General features: G+C 42.7%; 1 protein-coding gene across 1 annotated transcript; it reads left to right on the forward strand.

The window, feature by feature from the left end:
• STOML3 (stomatin like 3) lies at positions 1 to 26,690 on the forward strand. Its single transcript, XM_027557359.1, has 7 exons — positions 1 to 206; positions 14,217 to 14,320; positions 14,402 to 14,474; positions 19,661 to 19,743; positions 21,267 to 21,470; positions 23,165 to 23,299; positions 25,448 to 26,690. The coding sequence occupies exons 1-7, from the start codon at positions 155 to 157 to the stop codon at positions 25,670 to 25,672; spliced, it is 876 nt and encodes a 291-aa protein (XP_027413160.1). The 5' UTR covers positions 1 to 154; the 3' UTR covers positions 25,673 to 26,690.
• The last annotated feature ends 881 nt before the right edge of the window (positions 26,691 to 27,571 follow it).

A 27,571-nucleotide genomic window follows, 5' to 3' on the forward strand; every position in this document is an offset into this window, starting at 1 on the left:
TAGGGTGCTCACGAAAGAAGAGGAACTTCTTTCACTCTCTCACTCTGCCTCTCTGCTCTTTCTTCTCTCAAGCACATCTGGGTGCTTCCTGGAGCCTAGGTCTGGCTCCAAACCCATGAAAATTTGCCAAGAATAAAAGCTTCTCAAGAATGAGATGGATCCCGGGGCGTCCTCTCCAGAGAAGCTGGATAAAGAGAACTTAGTGGGTAAGTTCATTTTTCCTGCCTTAAGTTTATTTTATGTATATTACACAAAATGGGAGTTGTATCATTGCAGAGAGTAAGCACGAGGTGGATTAATGCATATTGAAATTGGCTTCAATTTCATTTAGAGCCCAGAATTTTGAAGTCATGGCATATTGTGGTTTTTATTTGCTTCTTGAAGACCAGTCTATGACTTGCCCTTTTTCTTAAGTGTTAGAGAGAATTTGTGTTTATCTTTATATTCATTTTTTGGCATTAGCTAGCAAAGTTATGTTGAGCAGGCTAAAATTTATTCATTCTTAAATATCATTTGATGATGGTTTGATTAAATAGAAAAGTTGGTTTGAGCTGCACCATGTCTGATATACTGATCTCTCAAGTTGAGGAAAATAGAACAGCCTGTAAATATGAAGTGTAGCTTGAATACTAATGTTCTTCTGTATTGCAGAGCATATTGCTTGCATTATTTTAAATCTTAGGATATTTCTAAAGTAGATTCTTTTATAACTTCATTTTATGGTGGAGAAAACTGAGCCTTCGAGAGTTTGAAAACTTGGAGGTTCAGAAAATGGTTATGGTGATGATGGTGATGATGTTGGTGTATGTGTGTGTATGTGTGTGTGTGTGTGTGTGTAAGTCCTAACCTGTGCTCTATACAAGTAACCTGTGCTTCATGACACCAGTTAGAAATGCGGGACACATTCGGTATGATCATTTTGTAAAAAAGAAAATATACATTTAGAGATACCTACCTGAATTGGAAAAGAGACTTTTCTCTTGAAGTAGATCTAACAACACAGATAGATTGAAGACCATGGACATCATTTGGAAGGTGCATGTGGGACCACTCTTCCAGTGAACCTGGATTATTTTTTTAAGAAGTTTCATGAGACTTTTTAGCTTCCACTTAACAGGTTAAGACATCAACTGGATAAAGGGCACGGCTGAAGCTGTATCACCAGTGAAATATTTTAAAGCGTTCGTGGGTCTACTTGGTTTTGATTTTTGACTACAAGGAACAACCTGCCCTATCACAGAACAAACAGAAGTAGGGCTTATACACAACTTCTGACTTCACGTGCTCTAGGCAGTTTATGAGGTGCGATGTCGGTCCTTCTCTGAGACGTGTGGCATGTGTTTGCCCTTGCCCTCCTCCATCTTGGACACATTGAGAAAACAACACCATTTGGTCTTTCAAGCTGTATAGGAAATTCCACACACAGTGTTAGGAGAATTAAATGAATAACTGAGTCCTAGTTATCACCCCCAGTAGGAGCCCTCTGCAGAATGTGCCTCAGGCTTGGACCAAATTTCGAAAGCCCCAAGGGTACATTTCTTCCTGACTCCAAGTTCCGTGACGTCACAAGGATAAATCAGAATGTACAGAATGCTATAAACTAGGGCTTTCCCTCCCCACCCAGGGACCTCATTAGCACTTCTCATTAGCCTTGGACAGAAAACCCTACCCCTTCCTTTTTTTCTTTCTTGTTTTTCTTTAAGAGGTAAAGTGAAGTTAATTGGCATCTCGGTCATCTCCATCTTAGAAATTCTTCTCAACGTCAACATGCAAAAGAATCTTTCTGGGCATTGTTTTTAAAACACAGATCTGGTCCTCACCTCTAGAAGTTTTCATCCTTCTCAGACCTTCTGAGTCTGAGATGGAATTAGAAGTTTGCCTCCAAGTAAATTCCTAAACTAGTGAGGTTGCCAGATTAAGATCACATTTTGAGTGATTTAATTTAAATTTGGTTTCTTAAATTTAGCAATTCTGCATTTTTCCTTAAGGAAAAAAAGTTCTTGATACAGCAATCTGTGTGGATATTTGAGAGAAAAAGGGAGGAGGACAGACAAATTGCAGGTGATGAAAAGATAGTGTTTACCTGTTGGGTTTCACTTTAGATTTTATGTTCGGCACTTAAAATCCTTGTTTCACTAGAGAAAGGGCCAGGAAGTTGCTGAGACTCTGTTTTACTGGCTATATCTCCTCAGGATCAGAAGCAAACAGAAAAGGGGAAAGAATTTGTAACACTCTTTGCCAGGCCCAGAGAAAGTGATTGTTTTTATTCCACATACATTTTATTCCCCACCCAGCAAGAAGCATCTGGTCTTTCCTGTTCTAAAAATACACAAGACTTTTTTTCACTTGACTTGAGTAGTTTTTTTGCATAGAGAGTCCCATGGACAGAGGAGCCTGGCAGGCTACAGTCCATAGGGTTGCACATAGTCAGACATGACTGAAGAGACTTACCATGCAGATGGGTAGATTTTTATTTTTAAAGTGCTTTTTAAAATTATAATGGTAGCAAAAAATAAGAAAATTCTGAGCAGTATAAACCAGTCATACTTCCAACACTCAGAATTAACCACTGTTAATATTTTGGTTAATTTTCATCCAATATAGTTATTGTTGTTTTTTTAATGTGGACCATTTTTAAAGCTTTTATTGATTTTGTTACAATACTGCTTCTGTTTTATGTTTTGGTTTTTTTGCCCACAAGGCATGTGGGATTTTAGCTCTCCCTGCTCCCAGCATTGGAAGGTGAAGTCTTAACCACTGGACCACCAGGAAGTCCTCATCCAATATTTTTTCTAATCATACTATTTTACTAACAAGGATTATACTGTCCATATAATTTTACATCTTACGATTTTTTTCTTTTAACAATATACCACAGCAATTTTCAGCTTCCCTGGTGGCTCAGATGGTAAAGAATCCGCCTGCAATGCCGGAGACCCAGGTTCGATCCCGGGGTTGTGAAGATCCCCTGGAGAAGGGAATGGCAACCCACTCCAGTATTCTTGCCTGGAGAATTCCATGGACAGAGGAGTCTGGCAGACTAAGTCCATGGGGTCGCAGAGTCGGACATGACTGAGTGACTTACACACATAGCAATTTTTTCATGTTTTTGTAACTTAAAAATTTTTTATGGTTTTTTGGCGAGATGTCATGGTTCACTTAATTATCCCTCCATTGTACTTTCAGGGTGTTTTTCTTTTTTTTTCAGGGTGTTTTGATTTACTGCTCTTATAAATAACACTATCATGAGAATGTTTGGGCATAAATCTTAAGGACAAAGTAATTGTATTTATTATGGGTAGTTATTTCAGACAGAAAAGGAAAGGGAGAGATGAGAATGATTTTAAGGAAAATGTTTTCTCTTTATTTTCTTCCTATAATGGTGGGAGTTGAGAGATAACACCTATGAAGGCGAAAACTTGAGGACCTGTTGTTCTCAGGTTAATTGACTCTCTTGAGAGCAAACAGAATCTTCTCTGATGGATCATTATTTCCAAACAAGAAACTTCAAACATATCAATACATCTATCCATCCTGTTGCTGAACATCATTTTTGATAGTCCAAAGTGTTGAGAGCACCGCCAACTTCATTCATTCAATGAATGAATCCAGAAACCACTGTGTTTCAGGAGATGGAGATGTCAAAATAAAATGCCTACTCTCAGAGCAGTAAAAATTCACAGGAAAGTTAACTAAAAATTACAATGTACTATGAAAAGTGATGGTAGGCGGTGTTGTAGAAACTCAGAAGAGGAGCCCCTGGAGGTGAAGGTACGATTGGAAAGTCTTCCTAGAAAAGAAAATGAGAGAAAGGAGAAGGTAGGGTGTGCAGGGGGTCTAGGGAACACAGAAGCCCACATAAAGCACAAGAACAAGTGAGGACTTTGGTGTTTTCTCTACCAAAGGGGATGTTTATGTGCTGTTAGCGTGTGATCTAGTCACCTAGATCCAGAAGTAAGAGAGACTGGGAGCTCCCTGGAGATCCAGTGGTTAAGACTCTGCACTTCTAATGCAGGGGGTGTGGGTTCGATCCCTCATCCAGGAACTGAAAGCCCACGTGTTGCGCAGCAAGGTCACAAAACTAAAACAAACAAAAACCGATAAACAACCAACTCCATCCCCCAAAAGAAAAAAAACAGAAGTGAGAAGAGAAGGCACTGCTACTTGAAAAACTAGATCGAAGATGCTCTAAGAGCCCATGTGTCAAGCCTGGTCTCTGAATGCCAGGCGTGGGAGTGGCTACTGCGTTTGACCGATGGCGATGGATGGAGTCCCGTAGGAGGCTGTGGGCCAGGCTGCCTGGGGTGGGAGAAGGTTATATAAAGAGGGGCACGCGAGTGGGGCTTTGTGTTGGCAACACTTACGTTCTTGGGCTGAAAGGGAGTGTGCACAGTACTAAAAACATTATTTTTACACCTTTTTTAATATTCCATTTCAAAATACATCTTAACTCTTTCTTTAAAAGACCAAATGGTTAAAAAGAAACTTAGTATTAATATAAATGTGTCATGAAGTTCCTGTCTGTAGTTGAGATGTAAATCTCAGTTTAGAAAACTCTTGGGGTTATGGAATTTTATAGCCCTAAGGACTAGCGATGATGATTAAATCATCACCTACACTGATTTGGCAGTTTTACAGCAAAGATCTGGTTGTCTTTCTCAGTGTCTCTCTGTCTCTCTCTCTCCTTCTCTTTCTTAAGGTTCTAAAAGTGGTCTGAAAGAACTTACAGAGTCAGTGACCAAGCCACTTTTTAGGAGGTAGAAACCTGTAGGAGTTAGGGTTTTATTGTATGTCCTCTTTTAAAATATAGTTTTTGCACATGGAGAGGAGCCATCCACTGGATGGGCCAGAATATCCACAGCTGATATTTAGAATTGTATGGTAAAAATAAATAAATTAAGAAAAATATGGATACACGTATATGGATGGCTGAGTCCCTTCACTGTTTGCCTGAAACTACCACAACATTGTTAGATGACTATACCCCAATACAAAATAAAAGTTTAAAGTTTGGGGGAAGAAAAAGAAAACAAATGTCAGTTGTCAAAGCACGCACTGACCTGGACAAAATTAAATAGGCAAAAAAGGAAAACCTTACTCAAGCCTATTGCCGTCGAGGAGAGAGGAGGTCAAAACTCAGTCTGAACCAGCACCACCGAAACGAAGAGGTGTAGGGTGTTTCTTGTTTGTTTTTATACAATTTTGGTTGTTGTTTGGCTTGCGGGATCTTAGTTCCCCAACCACAGATGGAACTCAGGCCCGGGAAGTGAAATTGCCCAGTCTTATCCATTAGACCACTGGGAAATTCCCCAGGGTGTGGGGTTTTTAAAGGCTGCAGTGCACTAGTGGAAAAGTATGAATGACTTTGCAGGGTGGTCATAGACCATCTGGGTTTGGTTTGCTAATAAATTTCCCACATCTTTATGACGGGCAGTATATTTTACAACTTGCAGCGCAGTGTCTACTGAAGTCAGTCTCCTACCGCCCACAGAGACTGGGAGTGACGGGTGCTGTCTTCTTAGCAGTTGCGTTTCAAGAGAAGGTCTCCCAGGTCCTTGAGATAGATAGTCCCAGATTGCAAAAACCGGCAAGAGGTTTTGAAAAAGGCTTACATCTCAAAGGGGCAGAGAAAGAATTTACAAGGATAAATGTTCTAAAGGAAGTGCTCATGGAAAAGGGAAATCAGGGGCCTTGAGTCAAGAAGAATCTCTTTAAAGGTTCATCAAGCTGAAGGAAATGTTCAAAACTTGAGGAAATTCCTAGGCAGTGGCCTAGCTCACTAGGGGGCTTCCTAATGAGATCAATGATTTCTTTGTGTGTGTTGTGTGCTCAGTCACTTCAGTGGTGTCCGACTCTGCAACCCCATGGACTGGAGCCTGCCAGGCTCCTCTGTCCATGGGATTTTTCAGGCAAGAATACCAGAGTGGGTTGCTAGGTCCTCCTCCAAGGCATCTTCCCAACCCAGGGATCGAACCCACATCTCCTGTGTCTCTTTCACTCCAGGCAGATCGTTTACCACTAAGCCACTGGGGAAGTACTATTAATTCCTTTACATGTAATTTATTTAATCCTCAAGGCTAGCTATAATTGTGCTAACAGAGAAGGAAACTAAGACCCCAACAGGCTGAGTAACTTGGAAGGCGTCATCTAGCTTTCATGTGCAGTGTCTCATTTAGAACGCAGGGTCACGGGACCTGGGACCTACAGTTTCCATCCCTGTAAGCACTGCCCACAGGCTGGTTGTGCTAAAGCTCTTCCATTTTCTCCATCCTCTTTTTTTTCTGAGTTTGCAGAGCAAGCAGTGAGCTTTCCATCCTCAGTACTATCCTGCCCATGGGTACAGTGCATAAGTCTTAAACCCTTGGCTTGAGAGACTGAATACACAAACAGACAAAAGGCTGGAGCGTATCTAAAAATAGGACTCTGACCACCAACCTGCAGCAACCAGCCCAGAAAACCAACCCTTCATCTATAATAACCAGCCCAGGAAGCCAGCCTGCTAGATGGCAGATTTGCAGGGAGTCAGATTGTTATCTCTGACAACAGTTCAGGAAGCTGAACAATTACTTCTGTAACAATCAACCCCCAGTGGCCAGGGCTTGATTAATAACTGACAGCTCTCCTGCTCTCTGATTGCAACTTAGGATCAACGGAAGAAAACCACACGGCACTCCTCTGTGATGGTTCTCCTAGACCATCACATAGGATGCTCTGCCTCTAGTTTGTCCACGCATAACTTCACCAGGGTGACAGCCTCCAATCAAGGCACACCTGGAGCCTTCCATTTTTCCCCACTATAAAGCTTTCCCACTCCTCTGCCTACCTTTTAGTCTCTGCTTGTGATAGCAAATTCTGAATAAATAGCCTTTGCTTTTCTCTTTGCTGGCTGGTTTTCATTCTCACAGGCTCAATATGTGTAAGTCTATGTAATCACCACCCAGATCAAGATACGGAACATTTCCAGCACCCTGAAAAGCTCTCTCATCTCTTCCCAGATAATACTCAACTGCCCAAACTCCACTACCCAGAGACAGTCTACTCTGACTTCAAACATAATAGATTAGTTTTGCCTTTTCTTGAATTAAATGATACAATACGAGATCATGCAGTATGTATTCTTATGTTGTTGTTGTTTAATTGCTAAGTTGAGTCTGACTCTTTTGAGACCCCATGGATTGTAGCCCGCCAGGCTCCTCTGTCCGTGGGATTTCCCAGGTAAGAATACTGGAGTGGGTTGCCATTTCCTTCTCTAGGGGATCTTCCTGACCCAGGGATCAAACCTGTACATCCTGCCCTGGCAGGCAGATTCTTTACCGCCAAACCACCAGGGAAGCTCATGTATTCTTATACATGGAATCAGAAAGTATGTACTCTTATGTCTAGCTTATTTTGCCCAATGTTTTGTCTATGAGATTCATTCATATTTTGAATATTTTGAATTCATATTTTGAATGCTATAGGAGTATAGCTTTTGTCTTTTTTCCTGAGTAATCTTTTATATGAACATAAAACAACTTTGTTCATTCTACTGTTGATGGGTCTGGATGGTTCTTTGTTTCTTGGATTTTATGAATAAAATTGCAATCAACATTCATGAATATGCTTTTCTCCATAATCAGCCTTCATTTCTCTGAGATATTACTTAAAAGTTGAATACTAAGTCATAAAGTAAGTGTGTATTTGGCTTTAATAGATACTTTCAAATAGTTTTTCAAGGTGATTTTATCAATTTGCATCTATGAAACCTCCAATTGCCCCACAACCTTGATAAAATGTGGTGTTGCTGCTGCTGCTGCTGCTAAGTCGCTTCAGTCGTGTCCGACTCTGTGCGACCCCATAGACGGCAGCCCACCAGGCTTCCCTGTCCCTGGGATTCTCCAGGCAAGAACATTGGAGTGGGTTGCCATTTCCTTCTCCAATGCGGGAAAGTAAAACGCGAAAGTGAAGTCGCTCAGTCGTGTCTGACTCTTCGCGACCCTGTGGACTAAAGCCCACCAGGCTCCTCCATCCATGGGATTTTCCAGGCAAGAGTACTGGAGTGGGGTGCCATCGCCTTCTCTGAAAATGTGGCATTATCAGTCTTTAATTGTTTGCCATTCTGGAAACTGTGTATTATTATCTAATTGTGGTTTTCATTTCCCTGATGTATACTGTACATCATTGTTTTGGTGTTTTTAAACAATGTCATTACCTAAATGGCTATTTCTGCTTAGAGAGGAATTGACTATGTATAGTAACACATATCTGTGGGCTTGAATTGTATATAGTACTGATCTCGACTGAAGTGACTTAACAGTAGCAGCAGCAGCAGATCAAGACAAAATTGGGAAATAAGCAAGCAAGTCATCTAAACTATTTGATTTCCTAAAATTTGTTTCTACTTATAATGCCATCTAAGTGGGGTTAGTGATCTAGAATGTTCCTTCCCTACTTCCTAACCTCATAGGAGTTAACATCTTGCCCTGAGTGTTTACACTTAGTCCTGGAGAGTATTTAAGTCTCCTCTGGTGCTATGGGCTGCATCTAAGCTCCAGGAACAAAGCCCCAGAGGCATGCACCTACAACTTGAAGCTTGGTTTTGCCTCACTGCCAAAGATTGTAGAACTTGCGGGTACCATTTTACTTAAACAGAGATTAAGGTGATGGTGACAGTGCTAACCAGGATGCTTTCTGGCTGCAAAATGAAGAGTTGGCCTCAGTTATCCCTAAATCCCTTCCAACTAAAGTCCCAGAGTCCTTCTCCCCAGAGTCAGCAGTGCTGGGACTCTGGTGTCTGTGCCGTATGGCTCATCTTTTGTTTCGCCAATCGAGGGGAAGATGTTCACCAGACACTGTGCTGTGCTTCATCCCCACTTACTTCACCAGCTGTGCGTATCTGAGAGGGAAGTGCAGCAGAGCCAGGACCCTGTTATCACACTGTCCTGTTGTCGATTTTCCTGTTAGATGTGAACTCTTATTGGAAAGTTCCCCATTTTATTCTCTTGCATCTGCAGCTCTAGCACCGCGTACCTGACATATAACTGCTAAAAAGTGAAAAAAGTGAAGAGTTAGTCAGTCATGTCTGATTCTTTGCAACCCCATGGACTGTAGCCAGGCTCGTCTGTCCAAAGAATTTCCCAGGCAAGAACACTGGAGTGGGTTGCCATTCCCTTCTCCAGGGGATCTTTCTGACCCAGGGATTGAACCCAGGTCTCCTGCCTTGCAGGCAACTTCTTTACCGTCTGAGCCATCATGGAAACCCCAAGCTGGTAAAATATCTGTTAGACGGATGAAGGAGAAATCCGGGTCAATTTGCTGCCCCCAGCAAAGTCCAGTTCTCCACCAGGGAGTAATACGATGGCAACTTCATGGTATGGGGACAATTACGCAGTTGGATGGCATCACTGACTCAATGGACATAAGTTTGGGTAAACTCTGGGAGTTTGTGATGGACAGGGAGGCCTGGCATGCTGCGGTTCATGGGGTCGCAAAGAGTAGGACATGGCTGAGTGACTGAACTGAACTGACAATTACCCAGAGGAAACACCCCTCCACATATTAGGATAAAGCAGGAGATGAACAGATGGCTAAAGCAGGAGATGATCAGAGAGGATATGGCCCCTTTTCTTTCCACCACCCCCTCAAGGGAATGGCTCTGGAAGGATCCTTGTGTAGGATAAGGTAAAGGGTGGGTATGGGAGATGTATGAAGAGCCTTTATAATACAATCTCAGTATTCCTTTGAATTGGAATTGTAATCCTCAAATCCACTTCTCAGCACAGCGTCCTGGTTTTAGCTGTGGGGGAGGTGGGGAGGAAGAAGGCTGGTTCTGCAGGAGGCTGCAAAAGCAGCTTGGTGCTCCCCCAGAGTTGCTGTGCTCACAACGCTGAGCTGCACAGCCTTGAGGGGACGGCGACAGCCCCACTTTAACAGCAGCTAATGACACCCCAGGCTCCACTGATCCTCCTGGGGCAGCGGCCTGGGTAATTCTAATGCTCAGGTGTAAATCTTGGAAGATTAATCATGTCCTAATCATGTCCTCATCTCTGGCCTCTCTCTCGGCACATTTAGTACTTAACAGAGCCACGCTCGCAGGTAATGATGCTAGGGACTGCGGCGGAGCTCATGGAGGTCAGGGCAGTTTTCTCCGTGACCAGCACTTTCTATTGCAGCTTGGTGTTAAGGCTGTAGAGTCTGGACGTGTCTAGGGCTTGCTTGGGCTTCCCTGGTGGCTCAGACGGTAAAGAATTAGCCTGCAATGTGGGAGACCTGGGTTAGATCCCTGGGTTAGGAAAATACCCTGGAGGAGGGCATGGCAACCCACTCCAGTATTCTTGCCTGGGAAATCCCATGGACAGAGAAGCCTGGCGGGCTACAACCCATGGGATCGCAAAGAGTTGGATACAACTGAACGACTAAGCACAGCAAAGGGCTTGCTCACGGCATAAAGTGTAGCTGAGGTCCTTGTTGGAGTCCCAGCTCCCTGTGCGTGTGGTAGTGTAAAGTCACAGCCCCCAACACCCCTAGGTTTCTGAGCACCAACTGTGACAGTGTCAGCAGGGCGAAAACACACCAAAGGGGCAAGGACTGTGCTGCGTTCTCAAAGCTTTCCTCAAGATGCCAGCAAAGTGCGAATCATCTGGGAGAGTCGTGTCCAAGCAAGGTTATTGCAGCCTTGTTTGTAAAAGCAAAATTGCCAGTAACCATAATATCCATCAATAGGAGAACAGCTAAATAAAACTTTTTTTTTTTGAGTCACACATTTAATATATGAGGCAACAATGAAGAAGAATAAGGTAGATCCAGATGTAGTGCCATGGAAATATCTCCAAAATGTATTCAGTGAATATATTTTGAAGGCAAACAGAGAAGAGGAGGGCAGAGGATGAGATGGTTAGATAGCTTCACCAACCAACGGACATGAATTTGAGCAAACTCCGGGATATAGTGAAGGACAGGGAAGCCTGGCATGCTACAGTCCATGGGGTCAGACATGACTTAAAAATTGAACAACAATATTCAGTTTAAAAAAAGAAGTAGAAACAGTGTGATGCCATTTCTCACAAAATCTACAAATCAAAACCAGGGTTTTCTAACTGTAGATACAAGTATGTAAATACACAGCAATCGGTCTCTAAGGACATATACCAAACTAAGTGGACTGAGGAGAGGATGGTTGGGGGACTCCAGTTTTATTCATATTTCTTGGATTTTTTATTAATGAGAATGTACATATACAAGGTCTGTCATTAGTAATAACTTTAAAATGCTAATAAATAAAACAACAAAGATTCTATGAGAAGGCACAAAATGGCATTTTATCCTGCATAATAATAGTCTGATCTACTATTGTATGATCAGATACATAATAGTATGATCTACCATACATAATAGTATGTATGTAGATCAGATACATAATAGTATGATCTACCATACATAATAGTAGATCATACATAATAGTATGATCTACCCGATGTGGTCCAAAGTTTCGGAAGGTGATATATTGGAAATTTAAACTTTGATATACGCAGGTAAACCCTTATTGTTATGGAGTAGATCTTTATGTGCATTTAAAGCCTATTAAAGAATATTTGCACTCAGAAGTTTTTCACATGAAATATGTATCTGAAACTTAGATGCTTTTCATTTATTAGAATGCAGCAACTGAAAAGACTGAAAATAAATGGTGAGGACAGGGTGTGTGGGAATAGGCACAGGGTACAAACTCTTTCAAGGGCACTTACCATCTATCAAAATTGTAAATACTAATCCCCTTGACCTAACACTTCCACTGCTGGGAATTCTCCTACACAAGTCCACAAAAATACACATTAGGACTCCTCACAGCATTATCTCTAAGAGCAAAATCCTAGGATCTTGTCTCAGTTCAGTTGCTCAGTCATGTCCGACTCTTTGCGACCCCATGGACTACAACACACCAGGCCTCCCTGTCCACCACCAACTCCTGAAGCTAGCTCAAACTCATGTCCATCGAGTCAATGATGCCATCCAACCATCTCATCCTCTGTTGTCCCCTTCTCCTCCCGCCTTCAATCTTTCCCAGCATCAGGGTTTTTTCCAGTGAGTCAGTTCTTCCCATCAGGTAGCCAAAGCATTGGAGCTTCAGCTTCAGCATCAGTCCTTCCAATGAATATTTAGGACTGATTTCCTTTAGGATGGACTGGTTTGACCTTCTTGAAGTCCAAGGTACACTCAAGAGTTTTCTCCAACACCACAGTTCAAAAGCATCAATTCTTCAGTCCTTAGCTTTCTTTATAGTTCAACTCTCACATGCATGTATGACTACTGGGAAAAACCATAGCTCTGACTAGACGGACCTTTGTTGGTAATGTCTCTGTTTTTTAATGTGTTGTCCAGGTTGGTCATAGCTTTTCTTCCAAGGAGCAAGCATCTTTTAATTTCATGGCTGCAGTTATCATCTGCAGTGATTATGGAGCCCAAGAAAATAAAGTCTCTCACTGTTTCCATTGTTTCGCCGTCTATTTGCCGTGAGGTAATGGGATTGAATGCCATGATCTTCGTTTTTTGAATGTTGAGTTTTAAGCCAGCTTTTAAGGATCCTTGTAAATATTCATAAATGCGTGTTTGTCAAAGCACTGGTAGCAGTAAAATGGATAAGTGAGGATGAATTTGAGATGGTATCAGTGAGGCTTAGTGTCTTCTGTGGTTGGCCTGGACAACAGTATGGATGGTTAAGGCAATCATTGAGACAAAGGTAGCATAAGGTGTATGTGGATCATCTGAGTGGAGATACCAGCAAGTATTATTAGTTCCAGTGCCTGTGTGGAATGTGGAATTAATCAGAGGAAGTTAGGGGTGAGGGTGTGGTTGTTTGTCAAGGAGAAGAGAACAAGAAGCAGTAAGGATTTAAAACAAGGTGAAATAGTGAATATAAATAATTCTAAAGTACAGGGATCTACCAGACCTGGATGCTTTACAAACAAGAATCATAGTACTTGAGAAATTATGTAATTGATGTGATTAAAGCTATAAAGCTTTAAGTGGCTGAAATATGATTTGAATTTAGTTCTATCTCTTCCTAGGTGATATTAAGCTAAAATGCCCCTGCTGTGGTAGTATGTGATTAGCAAAAAGACACTGAATGTAGTGAGCTGATGTAACAAAATTCTATGAAAAAACAAAATTATCAAATATCAGTGCCTGACAAGTCTCTGTAATATTCATCAATCTGTAACGTAGGGACAATGGTAGTAATAGACATTTACTAAGATAGATATAGGGCCTTTCCTGATGGCTCAGCAGGTAAATCAGCTTGAAATACAGGTGACACAGGTTCAGTCCCTGGGTCGGAAAGATCCCCTGGAGGAGAAAAATGGCAACCTACTCCAGTGTTCTTGCCTGAAAAATCCCACGGGCAGAGGAGCCTGGTGGGCTATAGTTCAAAAGGTCATGAAGAGTTGGACATGACTGAGCAACTATGCACAAACATGAAGGTAGATACTAATGTATGGGTTAGATGCCTTATGTAAACAATCCCATTTAGTCCTCATCAAGTTCTTCAAGGTAGGTAATATCTGCCCCCACCCTACAGATGAAGAAATTGAGGCTCAGAAAGATTGAGTGGTTTTTCTGAGACCACAGCCCTAGGGAGTTAAAGACTCTCATAGAAACTCAAATGTAAGCACTCTTGAAAATGTTTTTCCTTGTGCTACAAGGTCTCCTTTGGGATAATAGTACCTACCTATCTGCCTCAGAGGTTGTCTTGATTTCACCTGGGGAATTCTGAGGCCCTGGGAATCTGTCTTTTATTTATTTATTCCATTTTTATTACTTTTGACTGCACCATGAGACATGCAGGCTGGACCTGTACCCTGGACCACCGGGGAAGTCCTCAGGAATCTGTCTTTTAAGATGGCACCCTGGTGATTTTCATGTGTTGAGAGTAATAAACCATGGCAGCCCTATGTAAATGCTATGGTTATTATTATTACTGATTGCTATGAGATGTGTCTTGGAAGGGACAGGTCCATCTTCATCTAAAAACCTGAAGGAATATTTTCTGTGTGTGTGTGTGTGTGTGTGTGTGTGTGTGTGTGTGTGGTATTACTGCCATCAAGAGTGTGTGTGGATTCAGGTTGCTTCCTCAGCCCCATTCCAGCTTGGCCAGCTCCCTGGATGGTTTCTTCATGCATGCCACTGAATCGCTTTCCTAAGAACCATGTCAGTTACAGGCTTGCCTCCTTCCCGTTACCTAGGCATCAAGAATAAAGGGCTTGGTGTATGTGGCTGGATCCTGCTTTTCCTTTCTTTCCTGCTGATGGTCATTACCTTCCCGATCTCCATATGGATGTGCTTGAAGGTAATACCCTGGGAAACAGATTGGTCTCTCTGTGTGAGTTGATGAACCATTAACACTAAATGCTCTCCCTTCATCTCTTAGATCATTAAGGAGTATGAACGTGCTGTTGTATTCCGACTGGGACGCATCCAAGCTGACAAAGCCAAGGGGCCAGGTATAACACTGGTTTTGTTGAACTATCATCAGGTTTACTTGAACTCTGTGACATTGCTAATGTTTGTTTTCAACTCACCGAAATGGCAATTTCATAGGACAGATTCTAATATTCTTGAAAGAAGAGTCTATTCAAACAGTAACTTAAAAGGCATATGGAGGAAAATGGTTATTTGCTACACCTCTCTAGTAATGTCTGTTGTCTGCCCCCTAATAAGATGTGTTTAAGTAAAACCATTCTCTGTTCAACTATATTGTGGAGTCTCTGGGGAACTTCCTTATTCATTCTGTGTGCTCTGCACTTGGCCATGTACTAAAGCAGGCACTCAGGTGTCTGTTACATTTTTAAACATATGAGAAACTTCAAAAGGAGAAGCTTGTTACAGAGACTTGGCCATTTCAAGTAGTATGATCCTACTTGTCTAATATAGACTTCCCTTGTGGTCTAGTGAAGTGAAAGTCACACAGTCGTGTCTGACTCTGTGACCCCCATGGACTATACAGTCCATGGAATTCTCTAGGCCAGAATACTAGGGCTTCCCTGGTAGCTCAGTCTGTAAAGAATCTACCTGCAGTGCAGGAGGCTCAGGTTTGATCCCTGGGTCGGGACGATCCCCTGGAGAAGGAAATGGCAAAACACTCCAGTAACCTTGCCCGGAAAATCCCATGGACAGAGGAGCCTGGTGGGCTGCATCTATGGGGTCGCAAAGAGTCAGGCATGACTGAGTGACTAACACTTTCACACTGGTGGTCCAGTGGCTAAGTCTCCGAGCTCCCAGTGCAGAGGACCTGAGTTCAATCCCTGGTCAGGGAGCTAGATCTCACATGCTTAAATTACATGCTTCAGTGAAGACCCTGTGCATTGTCTAATAAGGAACCTAAAGGAAAGAAAGCAAGAAATGCTTGTTAATGGGTATTTTTATGAGTTCATCCAAATAGTGGTGATGGGATTATCCAACTGAGGAATTACAGAACAAAGGTAAACCCTTTCTAGTCATGTTTCACCTGGTGGAGCCAAGGTTATAACTTAGAAAAAAAATTGGATTTGAAATAGGTGGAATAACCACAGCTTGAAGGACTCTGGAGAAAAGTCTCTTCTAAATGAATTTTCCCAGAAGAGTTCACCACTAAATGTCCCAGGGTAACAAATCTCGTCATACACGTCTCTGGGGCTGAGGAGTTACCTCAGAATGTCACAAGAGCCAGAGGGAAACAGGCCAAATTGCTAACAGAGAACCTCTCCACTTCTGTAAATCGTAAACTATTCTTTAATAATAAAAGTATTCATAACAGGAGTTACTACTTCTTGAGAACTTAATACATGCCTGGCACTATGATTTTTTTTAATAATTTTATTTATTTATTTTTATTTGTGTTTCTTCTGCATCCTCCTTGCTGTGTGGGCTTTTCTTTAGCTGTGGTGAGCGGGGGCTACTCTCTAATTGCGGTGTGCGGATTTCTCATTTCAGTGGCTTCTCATGGTGGAGCAGGGCTCTAGGGCATGCAGGCTTCAGGAGTTGCAGCTCCCGGGCTCCAGAGCACAGGCTCAAGAGTTGTGGTGCATGGGCTTAGTTGCCCCGTGGCCTGTGGGATCTTCCTGGACCAGGGATCACATCTGTGTCTCCTTCATTGACAGGTGGATTCTTTACCACTGAGCTACCAGGGCACTATGTTTAGCATTTTATTGCGTTATCATGTTGTGTGTGTACTGGTCGCTCATTTGTATCTGACTCTTTTCCATCCCATGGACGGTAGCCGGCAAGGCTCCTCGGTCCATGGGATTTCTCAGGCATGAATACTGGAAAGGGTTGCCATTCCCTTCTCTGGGGGATCTTCCTGACCCAAGGGTTGAACCCAGGTCTCCCATATTGCAGGCAGATTCTTTTGCCATCTGAGCCACCAGGGAAGCCCTGATCATGCTTAATCTTCACTATCATCTTATAGGAATTGGGTGACTGAAGCTCAGAAAAATTAGATGAATGTTTCTAGGTCACAAGCTAGTAACCAATAGGGCTGGGACTTACCTCTGACTAGTTCTAAGGGCCATGATTTTAACCAGTGACCTAGCACCCAAAAAAGGAGTAAATTAGGAAGTAATCCTTACCTCAGAAAGGCTTAGAGACCAAAAGAAAGAAAGCACCTTAGCAGTGTTTTCTGTTGATGCTACTAGCCCTTTGCAAGGTACTCAATGCAAAAACTTGTTTCTTCTTTGAAAACAAAAACAGAATCTTTTCGGTAAATGGAAAAGGATGGGCGTCCCCATCGTGCTGACATGCTTGTGGTTCTAGTCTTGGTCACTCTTGCTGTAGAGAAGCTTCACCAGAGCAAAGTTAAGGCATCATGGAATCCTCAAAGCAGTGTCCTCAGCCCTCCCTGCTCCCCAGTCTAATACTTGACAGCTCAGAGAGAAGTAAGAGTATTCACAATTGAGGAAAGTTGTTGTATATAAGCTAGAACACAGTTACAGAGAAACTGTAAATGTTGTAATACATTAGTTTTAGGGACACTGAAATCCTGGGAAGATTTTAATGCTAACATTCCTTCAGTCCTGAAGAATATAAATGAGAATGTGGACAGACATTGATATTCAAGGCCTAAAGTCTATGCTTGAATCTTTGTACAGATACCTTTAACCCAGGGAAAAACCAATTTCCAAAATATTCTTATAAATAAATGTCTAACTCAATACTTGAATAGAAGTAGGTCCAATGTTTTTTAATTTTTAATTTCAATTGGAGGATAATTGGTTTATAATATTGTATTGCTTTCTGCCATCAGCGTGAATCAGCCACAGGTATACATAAGTCCCGTCCCTCTTGAAGAATATCTAATAATTAAATGTTAGGGCTTCCCTGGTGGTCCAGTGGTTAAGACTCTGTACTTTCACTGCAGGGGTGTGGGTTTGATCCCCGGTTGGGGAGTTAAGATCCCACAGGCCTCTCAGCCAAGAAAAACCAAAACATAAAACAGAAGCTATATTGTAACAAATTCAAGAAGGACTTTAAAAAATGGTCCATAGAAAAAATATTGAAATAAATCAAAATTATACGCCAAGAATTTTTAGCTTCTTAACAAAAGATTTTAATTTCTAGGGAATCACTTTCCTTTAGTCCTTAACTCATCAGGTCAGTTCAATTCAGTCGCTCAGTCATGTCTGACTCTTTGCGACCCCATGAATCCCAGCACGCCAGGCCTCCCTATCCATCACCAACTCCCGGAGTTCACTCAAACTCATGTCCATCGAGTCGGTGATGCCATCCAGCCATCTCATCCTCTGTCGTCCCCTTCTCCTCCTGCCCCCAATCCCTCCCAGCATCAGGGTCTTTTCCAATGAGTCAACTCTTCGCATGAGGTGGCCAAAGTACTGGAGTTTCAGCTTTAGCATCAGTCCTTCCAATAAACACCCAGGACTGATCTTCTTTAGGATGGACTGGTTGGATCTCCTTGCAGTCCAAGGGACTCTCAAGAGTCTTCTCCAATACCACAGTTCAAAAGCATCAATTCTTCTGCACTCAGCTTTCTTCACAGTCCAACTCTCACATCCATACATGACCACAGGAAAAACTATAGCCTTGACTAGATGAACCTGTGCTGGCAAAATAACATCTCTGTTTTTTAATATGCTATCTAGGTTGGTCATAACTTTCCTTCCAAGGAGTAAGTGTCTTTTAATTTCACGGCTGCAGTCAACATCTGCAGTGATTTTGGAGCCCCCAAAAATAAAGTCTGACACTGTTTCCACTCTTTCCCCATCTATTTGCCATGAAGTGGCGGGACCGGATGCCATGATCTTCGTTTTCTGAATGTTGAGCTTTAAGCCAACTTTTTCGCTCTCCTCTTTCACTTTCATCAAGAGGCTTTTTAGTTCCTCTTCACTTTCTGCCATAAGGGTGGTGTCATCTGCATATCTGAGGCTATTGATATTTCTGCCAGCAATCTTGATTCCAGCTTGTGCTTCTTCCAGCCCAGCATTTGTCATGGTGTACTCTGCATAGAAGTTAAACAAGCAGAGTGACAATATACAACCTTGACGTACTCCTTTTCCTATTTGGAACCAGTCTGTTGTTCCATGTCCAGTTCTAAAACTGTTGCTTCCTGACCTGCATATAGGTTTCTCAAGAGGCAGGTCAGATGGTCTGGTATTCCCATCTCTTTCAGAATTTTCCACAGTTTATTGTGATCCACACAGTCAAAGGCTTTGGCATAGTCAATAAAGCAGAAATAGATGTTTTTCTGGATCTCTCTTGCTTTTTCCATGATCCAGCGGATGTTGGCAATTTGATCTCTGGTTCCTCTGCCTTTTCTAAAACCAGCTTGAACATCTGGAAGTTCACAGTTCACGTATTGCTGAAGCCTGGCTTGGAGAATTTTGAGCATTGCTTAACTAGCGTGTGAGATGAGTGCAATTGTGTGGTAGTTTGAGCATTCAGTGTCAGACTTTATTTTTTTGGGCTCCAAAATCACTGCAGATGGTGACTGCATTAAAAGACGCTTACTCCTTGGAAGGAAAGTTATGACCAACCTAGATAGCATATTGAAAAGCAGAGACATTACTTTGCCAACAGAGGTCTGTCTAGTCAAGGCTATGGTTTTTCCAGTGGTCACATTTGGATGTGAGAGTTGGACTGTGAAGAAAACTGAGCACTGAAGAATTGATGCTTTTGAACTGTGGTATTGGAGAAGACTTTTGAGAATCCCTTGGACTGCAAGGAGATCCAACCAGTCCATTCTGGAAGGAATGATACTAAAGCTGAAACTCCAGTACTTTGGCCACCTCATGTGAAGAGTTGACTCATTGGAAAAGACCCTGATGCTGGGAGGGATTGAGGGCAGGAGGAAAAGGGGACGACAGAGGATAAGATGGCTGGATGGCATCACCGACTCGATGGACATGAGTTTGAGTGAACTCCGGGAGTTGGTGATGGACAGGGAGGCCTGGCGTGCTGCGATCCATGGGGTCGCAAAGAGTCGGACACGACTGAGCGACTGAACTGAACTGAACTTGAGCATTCTTTGGCATTGCCTTTCTTTGGGATAGGGGGAGATAATTACCCCAAAGTTAAAGATGTACTTATTGAAGATCATCTGATATACTCCCACAAAAATAATGTACTGTATATCTAGGAGACAATCTATTGCAGTTATTTTCAGTTGGTCAAATTTTAAACTGTATTTACTTTTGCACAGGTCTGATTCTGATCTTGCCCTGCATAGATGTGTTTGTCAAAGTTGATCTCCGGACCGTTACTTGCAACATTCCTCCCCAGGAGGTAATGCTGACTAAAGATATGTTTCTGGAAATAAAGCCAATCTCTTCCCTGTTACATGGACAGTTGAGAATTCATAATATATTTTCAAACGATAAAGGGAAAGATGAACTGAATTCTTAGAGACCTGCTGGAGGAGTCCTAGGTGGCTCCTGAAACTTTGGGGCCTTGTTTTGCCAGATGAGAATGGAGCCAAGAGCAAGGGCTGCAAAGGTAGAAAACGTGGAATGATTGGGTGGGAGAAAGTCTGGAAGGAGAGAGAGAATGGATACAGAAGGTAGAGAAGCTGAGATGCAGAATGACAAGCAGATGCTTGGGAGAGTCTGATAAATGATTTTAAGAAGGAGCTGAAAGTAATTTGGTAGGTGGCACTCACTGGTTATGATATTATCCTTTTCATCACCTTTTCAGGAAATGCTTTAGTGTCATCTATATCTCTCACCTCTGCTCTAAATTGTTTATCTGTTTGGATCCAGTAATGTGAGATGGGCATGGAGAAAGAACACCCAGGGCACAGGGCTCACCCGCAGTTGGATTTCAAATAATGCTTTTCAGTTCTTGAAGTACTGAAACTGAATGAACCAAGCCAGTGACTGGGGGACAGGGGAGAGAAACAGAGTTATTAATCGTCATGCAACTTTCTAATAAACAAAAACAATCCAGGGAGAGAAAAGAAAGTGTGTGGAAGAGCAAAGGGGATTAGAAGAGAGAACAATCAACATCTTTGGGTAAATGATAATTTTCCTCTCTCTGGTCCAGAAAACTGAATCAAGACCCAGCCATGATGTCTTCATAGCACTGGCGGGAGTTACAGAGTGCTTACCTTAGAATTCAGCCCTAATCATAAGAGACCTTGGGATGCCTAGGGACCTGTCACAGGCTTTTTATGGCTCCGTGGTAAATAGTTCTAGGTGGGAGAATGGAGTTCTAGGGTCTAATTTCGTGGTATGCCCAGAAATCTGATTTTTCCCAAAGTCCCTTGTCATGTTAGTTCAGAATAACTAATGCAGAGCCTCTATAAAGTTAAATTGGTTTTTCTTTATCTGAATATAGAACACGGATCTCTGGTGCCATCTATGTTTTCTAAGAAGCATTGCTATTCATCAAACTGATGAAACTGAGAACCGAAAAGATTTCAAGTATCAGGGAAATGACTTTTCTACCTCTATTTAGAAGGTAGAATTTCAGCAGGGGTCTATATTTTAAAGTGGGAACACCTGCTTCACCTCTGAGTAGGGGATGTGAGACTTCCATAAGATGCAGTTACAGGGATAGGTACATATCACACCTATGTAGGAATTTGGTTACTAATTAGGATGATAGTAGATTCAAGTCAGGGCAGATTTTTGGTGATGCTGGCATGAGTTGTGATGAGCGCTCTTCTTCTGTGGAGTGGACTCTGAGGTAGTCTGCCGCTGTTTTGGTCATTGTGAAATTCATGTGTCTCTGTGCTCAGTTGCTCAGTCGTGTCTGACTCTTTGTGTGAAAGTCACATGCATGTGATTTTCCGTGTTCTTGCTCTCCAGATCCTCACCAGAGACTCTGTGACCACTCAGGTGGATGGAGTGGTCTATTACAGGATCTATAGCGCCGTCTCGGCGGTGGCTAATGTCAACGATGTCCATCAAGCCACGTTTCTGCTGGCTCAGACCACTCTGAGAAATGTCTTAGGGACACGGACCTTGTCCCAGATCCTAGCTGGCCGAGAAGAAATCGCCCATAGCATCCAGGTAAAGCCTGCATTGTTAATCCACTCATTTTAATTATCGGTGATAATCAAATATCAGCAGTTCAAAGCACCTCCTCCACGTGTGCACACACACATGTGCACTGCTGCTCTTAACAGATGGGCTTCAGTTTAGCATTTCTTTTTTTCTTAAACAATCGTGAGGTCCAGATTTAAATATGTAGGTGGGAAGAGGGAGCCACTGGAATTGCTTTTGGAACTCAAAATGTTGAATTGAAATCATACACTTCAGCTTTTTCCTCCTAGGAAAGCTGACTTCATGCTCCCAATGTCAATAAAGATATGAATAGTAATCGTAGTTATACTATTGATGAGGATGTAACAGGTAGCCCTCTCACCTCTTGTTCACCCTAGATTATGTATATGTGTGTATGTGTGCTAAGTCTTGTCCAACTCCATGGACTGTAGCCTACCAGGCTCCTCTGTGGAATTTTCCAGACAAGAATACTGGAATGGGTTGCTATTTCCTACTCCTACTTCCTGACCCAGGGATTGAACCTGCATCTCTTGTGTCTCCTGCATTGGCAGGCAGATTCTTTACCACTGTGCCACCTGGGAAGCCCTAGATTATAGACAATCACATTTCTGTGTTTTTGGAATCAGTTATGTTTTTATTCTGAGCCTGCCTTCTCTAAGAGGGAAATTCATCTTTGGTCCTTCTTGGCTTCTCCTCCAGTCTCTAAGGTAGCACAAAGTCCCTGAGGCTTTATAAGATAATATCAATTCTGCATGATAATGCTCCATGCCATTTTAAGAGCTTCACAAGTTCAATGACTCAGATGTTTCCCCATCACAGTTAGGTCAGTGGCTTCTTGGGAGTTCTCCCCATCTCCCGGCTCTCTGCAGGGATCACAGGAAAGCAAGGGCTCACTTGCTAGTTGGTAGCACGGAGATCTCTGCCCTTTACGCTTTAGGAGAACTATTCATCTAATCTCGCTATTTCTTGAGGCATTCTTTCTCATCCCTACCCCTCCAGGATAACCAGCAAGCTATCTTCAGTTGTCTGAAGCTCTAACGAAGGATGAGGATGTCTTTGGTTTTAGGCTTCTTCTGCCCTAAAAAAACATGTATGCCTTGCTACCTGTTTAAAACTGAGCCACAGGTCAGAGGTTAAACAGAGCAAGAAAAAGCGTATCTCAAAAAGTACCCAGTGATAATGTTAAGATATATTGAATTATTGCTGGGCAATGATAGATATCTTATGTGTATTCTATCCAAACCTCATGGCAATCCTGAAAGAAAACCTGTCATAGGTATGAAGACTGAGAATCAGAAAGGTTAAGGAGTGAGCCCGATGATTCACAGCTGTAAATGGCAGAACCAGGACAAATGCCATTGCTGCCTGCTTAGTGTCAGTGACAAGAAAATGTGGGGTATCTGCTCAAATCTGGATGAACAGTGTATGTTCTTTAGGAATGGTTTGGGTGCATCTGCTGAGTAACCACCTCTTAAAAGAAATACCAACTTATGTTTCTGAATCCTTCCTGGGATTTACTTCAATTCCAGGAAGGCAGTGATAAGAACTCCTATTTTCTTCCCAAATGGTCTCACTCCAAATGCTGTAAATTCAAAAGGAGAAAAGGAAGAGTGTTTCTCTTGCATATGTAAAATATAGCAGACTCTTTTATCGCATTGCCTGTATTCTGATTGATGTCCTTTCTTTTGACTTGGAAACAGACCTTACTTGATGATGCCACTGAGCTGTGGGGGATCCGCGTGGCCCGGGTGGAAATCAAAGACGTCCGGATTCCCGTGCAGTTGCAGAGGTCCATGGCCGCTGAGGCCGAGGCCACCCGGGAAGCCAGGGCCAAGGTAAGGGCGACTCCAGTCGGTACTGGAGGGTGAGCCCCCCACCCTGGAGCCCATGAGGATGGAGCTTGAATGGAAGCTCAGGCTTCCTCAATGATTTTAATAAGAAGGCTGCTTCTTTTCCTCCCTTTGTTGTTGTTGTTTTTTTTTAGAAGTTTTACCGAGAATTTCTTCCTGAATTAAAAGGTCATGGGCAACTTTGAGGGGAAGGATGGGGGAAGGCATATTAAGGGAGTTTGAAATGAACATGTACATCTGCTATATTGAAAATGGGTAACCAACAAGGACCTACTGTAGAGCACAGGCAACTCTGCTCAATGTTATGTGGCAGCCTGGATGGAAGGGGAAGTTGGGGGAGAACGGATACATGTATATGTGTGGCTGAGTTCTTCTGCTGTCCATCTGAAACTGGCACAGCATTGTTAATCAGCAATGTTGTTGTCGTTCAGTTAGTCAGTCAGTTGTGCTGGACTCTGCGACGCCAGACTTCCCTGTCCTTCACTGTCTCACGGAGTTTGTTCAAACTCACGTCAATCATCTCTACCCCAATGCAAAATATTATAATATAAATATAGATTTATATTATACACAGTGACTTAGCAAGGTGGGTCCCCTTGAGAGACATGAGCAAGGCAAACACCAATCCCCAGGTCTCACCTCAGACTCAGTGAAGCAGAGGCTCCAGTGGGCCCAGGAACCTACATTCTCATGTAGCTGGTGATTCTGATGTAGCAACCTGGTGCCTGTCTTTCGAGCGTTAACCCTCTAGTATGTTAAATGAACACACTAGATTAAGAGGACCAGGTGCCTACAATCCAGGTTAGAGTTACAAAATATGAGCACAACTTGGTCTCAAGTGTTCTTGAATCTATTGGATTCATAGCCTTCTTGTCTGTGTAGAGGAATTTCCTGAAGTATCAGAAACCCGTTGAGATTAGAAGCCTCCAACTATCCTCTTGGGAATCTTACTTGGGAGTCCAGGAAGATTCCCTCTGCTTATCTCTGACTTCTCTGTTGAGCTCCAGCAGCTTCTAAGCGGTGGACTTGGGAGGCACTTTTGCACATGGGCAGTGAGTGCCCACGACGGGGGAGTTGAGTTCCAAGTCATTCCTGGGCAGCTTGAGAACCAGAGGAGGTGCAGGGTGCTTAGGAGGGTTCCAAAGAGGGTTTGCAGACTGCACTAGCTGCTGCTTGTAATCAAGAGCAGGTGGAACTGGAAACAATTCTTACACTGTAAGAAGGAAACAAAATTGGAAATTTTTTTGTTCTAATTCTGTGAAAAGTGCCATTGGTAGTTTATTAGGGGCTGCATTGAAACTGCAGATTGCTTTAAGTAGTATAGTCATTTTCACAGTGTTGATTCTACCACTCCAAGAACATGGTATAGCTCTCCATCTGTTTGTATTATCTTTGATTTCTTTCATGAGTGTTTTTTAAAGTTTTCTGAGTACAGGTCTTTTGCCCTCTGTAGGTAGGCATTTTATTCTTTTTGTTGCAATGGTAAATGGGATTGTTTCCTTAATTTCTCTTTCTGACCTTTCATTGTTAGTGCATAGCACAGGGAGCTCAGCTCGGTGCTCTGTGATGACCTAGATGGTGGGATGGGGGGTCTGGTGGGAGGGAGGTCCAAAAGGAGGGGATATATGAATACATATCGCTGGTTCACTTCCTTGTACACAGAAACTAACACAATTATACTCCAATTAAAAAATGAAACAAAATTGGCAACAGAATGAAAATTTTTTAAAAATCTGTGATAAATGAAACTCACAGAAGAAAAAGCCAGTTGGAAGCCTTGAATTTCAGACTTCTCAGCAAATGAAAGCAGCAGATGGGGAGGACAGATTCAAGAGCACCACTATGGTGGCTGGACCTGTATTTGTTTGGGTTAAAGGCAGGGCTTTTATTTTGTTTGGAATGAAAAGTAGGGACTCATAATTTGTAAGTTATCTCCCTGTTTCCTGCAACCTCCTCAAATTTCTCTAATCACATAAGGATATGAAACTCTAATCCTTGCCGAAACATGGGTGAAACATGGGTGGCCAAGTGGGGGCTAGGAGAGAAACATCATTGCAGACCCAGAAAAAGAAAGCAAGCACTAGTCACAATCGGGAACCTTATTTCTAAAGTCTTTTCTTTCTGTTGGTGTAGGTCCTTGCAGCGGAAGGAGAAATGAATGCTTCTAAAGCTCTGAAGTCCGCCTCCATGGTGCTGGCCGAGTCCCCGGCAGCCCTCCAGCTGCGTTACCTGCAGACCTTAGCCACCGTGGCCACAGAGAAGAATTCCACCATTGTGTTTCCTCTGCCCATAAATATGCTAGAGGGCATTGATGGCATCACCTACGACAACCACAAGAAGGTCCCCAACAGAGCTTGAGGTCCTCCTGCTGCCTCTGGCCATCACTTAGACATATCTGTTCCTATGGCAACCCCAGCACTTAGAAGTGTTGAGAATGTCAACACTATTCAAGCAGAGTAACTTTACAGCTGGATCAGCATTAGCAGGAAAAGGCATAGAGGCTACAAAAAAAAAAAAGAAAGAAAGAAAAAAAGAAAAAAAAAGAAGGGCTGTATGCTACTTTTATTTTTAAGAAAGGAAAGAAAACTTTGCATTAGTCTTAGGATAATCAGTAAGTAGGCATCGCTGACTTAGAACAGGAACTTTCTTGCTGTAGCTGGGGTGATCTTTGGGTGACCGTGATTATGATTTCAGAATTGTTTTTTAATGAGGTTAAGCAGGGCTTCCCTGGTGGCTTAGATGGTAAAGAATCTGCCTGCAATGTAAGAGACTTGGATTCAATCCCTGGGTTGGGAAAATTCCCCTGGCACTCTAGATAATCGACAAAGTAACACATTTATACTAGCTATTTGCCTTATCAATAGAAAGTGATTATTTGCTCACTTTCCAGTTCTAGCTATCTGCTTTGTAATTCCAAAGTAGTTATTAGCTAAATTTCTAATTGTGACAACAAATCCCCAGAATGCTTAAAATTATGATTGATTTTGATGTTAAGGACTAAAGAGGCACTGAGGCTTCTGGCTGCAAATTTATCACCACCTCCCTCTTCCAGGCAGATTGCCCTCAGCTCCCTGGCTGTGTGTCCTCCTCCTGGAACTGTGGCCAATCCCGGCCTCCCAGCACCTTTGTCAGAGGGTGAGATAAGACACTGCGATCCTGCAGGCTCCAGTCTGCTTATTTGTTCACAAGTGAGAAGCTGGCAAAAGGCTGTGTTATTTGAAATCACTGGGGAACAGTAGCCTGCGAACTTCATGTTTTCAATCTATCCTTAGTCCCAAGAGTCACAAGTCATCAAGGATTGCTTGTAATGATTCTTCCTCTCTAACCCATGCCCCCAAACCCCTCAAAAATAAAGACGCCATAGAATGTGAATGTATTTTAAAAATTGCTTTTTTGGAGATTATTTTGTTGCCATGGTGCAGTTTTCTTTTGGGAGCCATTTTGAGCAACAGGATAGAATTTTTTAAAGTTACCCTTTATTGAATGTCTGCTGTGTGTGACACTGTGTTCCATCCCGCATGGATGCTAAGAAGTATTCTTACATTATAAAGGAGAAAGTGGTGTCAAAAAGTTGAATGACTTATGCAGAGTCCCTTAGCCTGTGAGTGATAGATTGGGACTGGAAATCAGATCTGCCTCCAAAGTTCTTGCTCTTAAATATCATTGAGTTTTCCTGGGGAGAGGTGAGTGGGGGAGGCGATGGAACCCTTCCATTGCTTTTTTGCCTTCAATTCCAATCTTTTATGTTCTAGAAGTCTGGGTGCTCACTATAGTTTTCCACTGTGTCTAGGACTCTTCAGAGCTTGCACACACATGAGCACACAAATCCTCATACACTCAAACTCCTTTTCACACTCGACGCATACTCCCCATGTAACACCCACACTTACTTTCTCCCCCTCCACCTACCCCCATCTCCACTCACATCTCCTCCGCATGCTCCCCTCAACACACAGGGACTCAGTTCAGTTCAGTTCAGTTCAGTCACTCAGTCATGTCCGACTCTTTGCGACCTCATGAATCGCAGCACACCAGGCCTCCCTGTCCATCACCAACTCCCGGAGTTCACTCAGACTCACATCCATCGAGTCAGTGATGCTATCCAGCCATCTCATCCTCTGTCATCCCCTTCTCCTCCTGCCCTCAATCCCTCCCAGCATCAGAGTCTTTTCCAGTGAGTCAACTCTTCACATGAGATGGCCAAAGTACTAGAGTTTCAGCTTTAGAATCAGTCCTTCAAAAGAAATCCCAGGGCTG

The sequence above is a fragment of the Bos indicus x Bos taurus genome, chromosome 12 (genome assembly GCF_003369695.1).
Source record: "Bos indicus x Bos taurus breed Angus x Brahman F1 hybrid chromosome 12, Bos_hybrid_MaternalHap_v2.0, whole genome shotgun sequence".
NCBI classification, from domain to species: domain Eukaryota; kingdom Metazoa; phylum Chordata; class Mammalia; order Artiodactyla; family Bovidae; genus Bos; species Bos indicus x Bos taurus.